Raw genomic sequence first — 1199 nt, 5'->3', positions numbered from 1 at the left:
GTTCACAGGGAGAAGTTTAGCAGCTTCTTCTGGTCTGGTAGCCGATTTCCATATGGTAATTGTCTCCTTATGGAAGATTTAGCTTGGGGCAGTTCATTAGCAGAAGCCAGTCCTTTACGAGCGCCAGCTTGGAGCCCGGCCCTGCTCCTCTTGCCCAGAGTGGTTCTGGCACACCCAGGTGCAGGTGTGACCTTGTTTGGGTGTCTCTGATTCCCAGGCCTTTGGGTGACAAATTATCTGATGGGCAGTGTCTGGCTGTGCAGCTGGCCTGTGAGCAGACAGGATCCTGCCAGCTGCAGACAGCAAGCATCACCTCCTCCAGGGCAAGGCTGCCCTGGGCCACCTGCCCCCGGGGATGTGGCACTGGGATGTGGCAGGGCTGTGTGTGACAATGGGGATGCGGAGGTGGAAGAGCAATGCTCACATCCCTGGAGCACCGTATGGCTTCTCCAGGCTTGTGCCTCCACTCCCAGATTGTCCTTAGCACCGCATACCCTACCAGGCATGGGGGTGGCTGTGGTCCTTGTCTGCATTTCCACCTCTCCGTGGACATCTGGGAAGCCTCGTGCCCCTGCACGAGTTGGGATCCATGCTCCTGGGTATTGGAGCACTCCGTTTTCACACTGTGCCCTTGCTGGCAGCCCTGAGCTCCGCCTGCTTGTGTCTGCTGACCAACACGTGCTGCAGGTGGATGGCAGGGGCTGCTGCTCCATGTGCTCTGGGGCATGGGTTCATGTTGTACATCTTTACAAGAGAGGCAGCTCCAACATGTGCTGATCATGGTCCTGCACAGTGACGTGAAAGGGATAGTGACGCCTGCTCCCACTTTCTTTCATGTTGCTCTTTTCCCTTGCAGGTATTTCAGGTGGTGGTACAAGAAGACCTGCGTAGAGAAGAAATCTGCCTTCATTGACCTCTTCTGTGCTGTTCCGCTGCAGCAGATCTACGGTCAGGCTCCAGTTTGGGCATTGGGCTGGTGCAATGCCCAGCGTGCTGGGTGGGCAGAGATTCACATGGGGCCATCAAGGTGCTAGAGCACGGGAGTGGGTTGAGGAACTTCTGGGGTGCTGGCAGTGCTGAAGGGCACCTGGAGTTGTGTGGGACCAGATCCTGCCGTGGAGAGGAATCAGGAAGCTAATTTCTGTTGTCTTTGCCAGGCTGCCCACTGGGCGGGATCGGAGGAGGCACCATCACCCGTG

The 1199-nt window shown here is 57.0% G+C and overlaps 1 protein-coding gene across 1 annotated transcript in view; it reads left to right on the top strand.

Moving 5' to 3' along the window:
* Positions 1 to 856: 856 nt before the first annotated feature.
* GBA2 (glucosidase, beta (bile acid) 2) overlaps positions 857 to 1199 on the top strand; it is a gene marked incomplete at both ends in the record, with an annotated part of 6263 nt that continues 5920 nt past the window's right edge. Inside the window, one exon of the mRNA XM_010140851.1 lies at positions 857 to 948. Within this exon, the coding sequence (XP_010139153.1) occupies positions 857 to 948 (92 nt within the window). The remainder of the gene's footprint in view (positions 949 to 1199) is intronic.

This window comes from Buceros rhinoceros, unplaced genomic scaffold (assembly GCF_000710305.1).
Source record: "Buceros rhinoceros silvestris isolate BGI_N320 unplaced genomic scaffold, ASM71030v1 scaffold39237, whole genome shotgun sequence".
Lineage (NCBI taxonomy): Eukaryota > Metazoa > Chordata > Aves > Bucerotiformes > Bucerotidae > Buceros > Buceros rhinoceros.
Note: the sequence above shows the minus strand (reverse complement) of the source record. Positions and strands in the feature narration are given on the sequence as shown.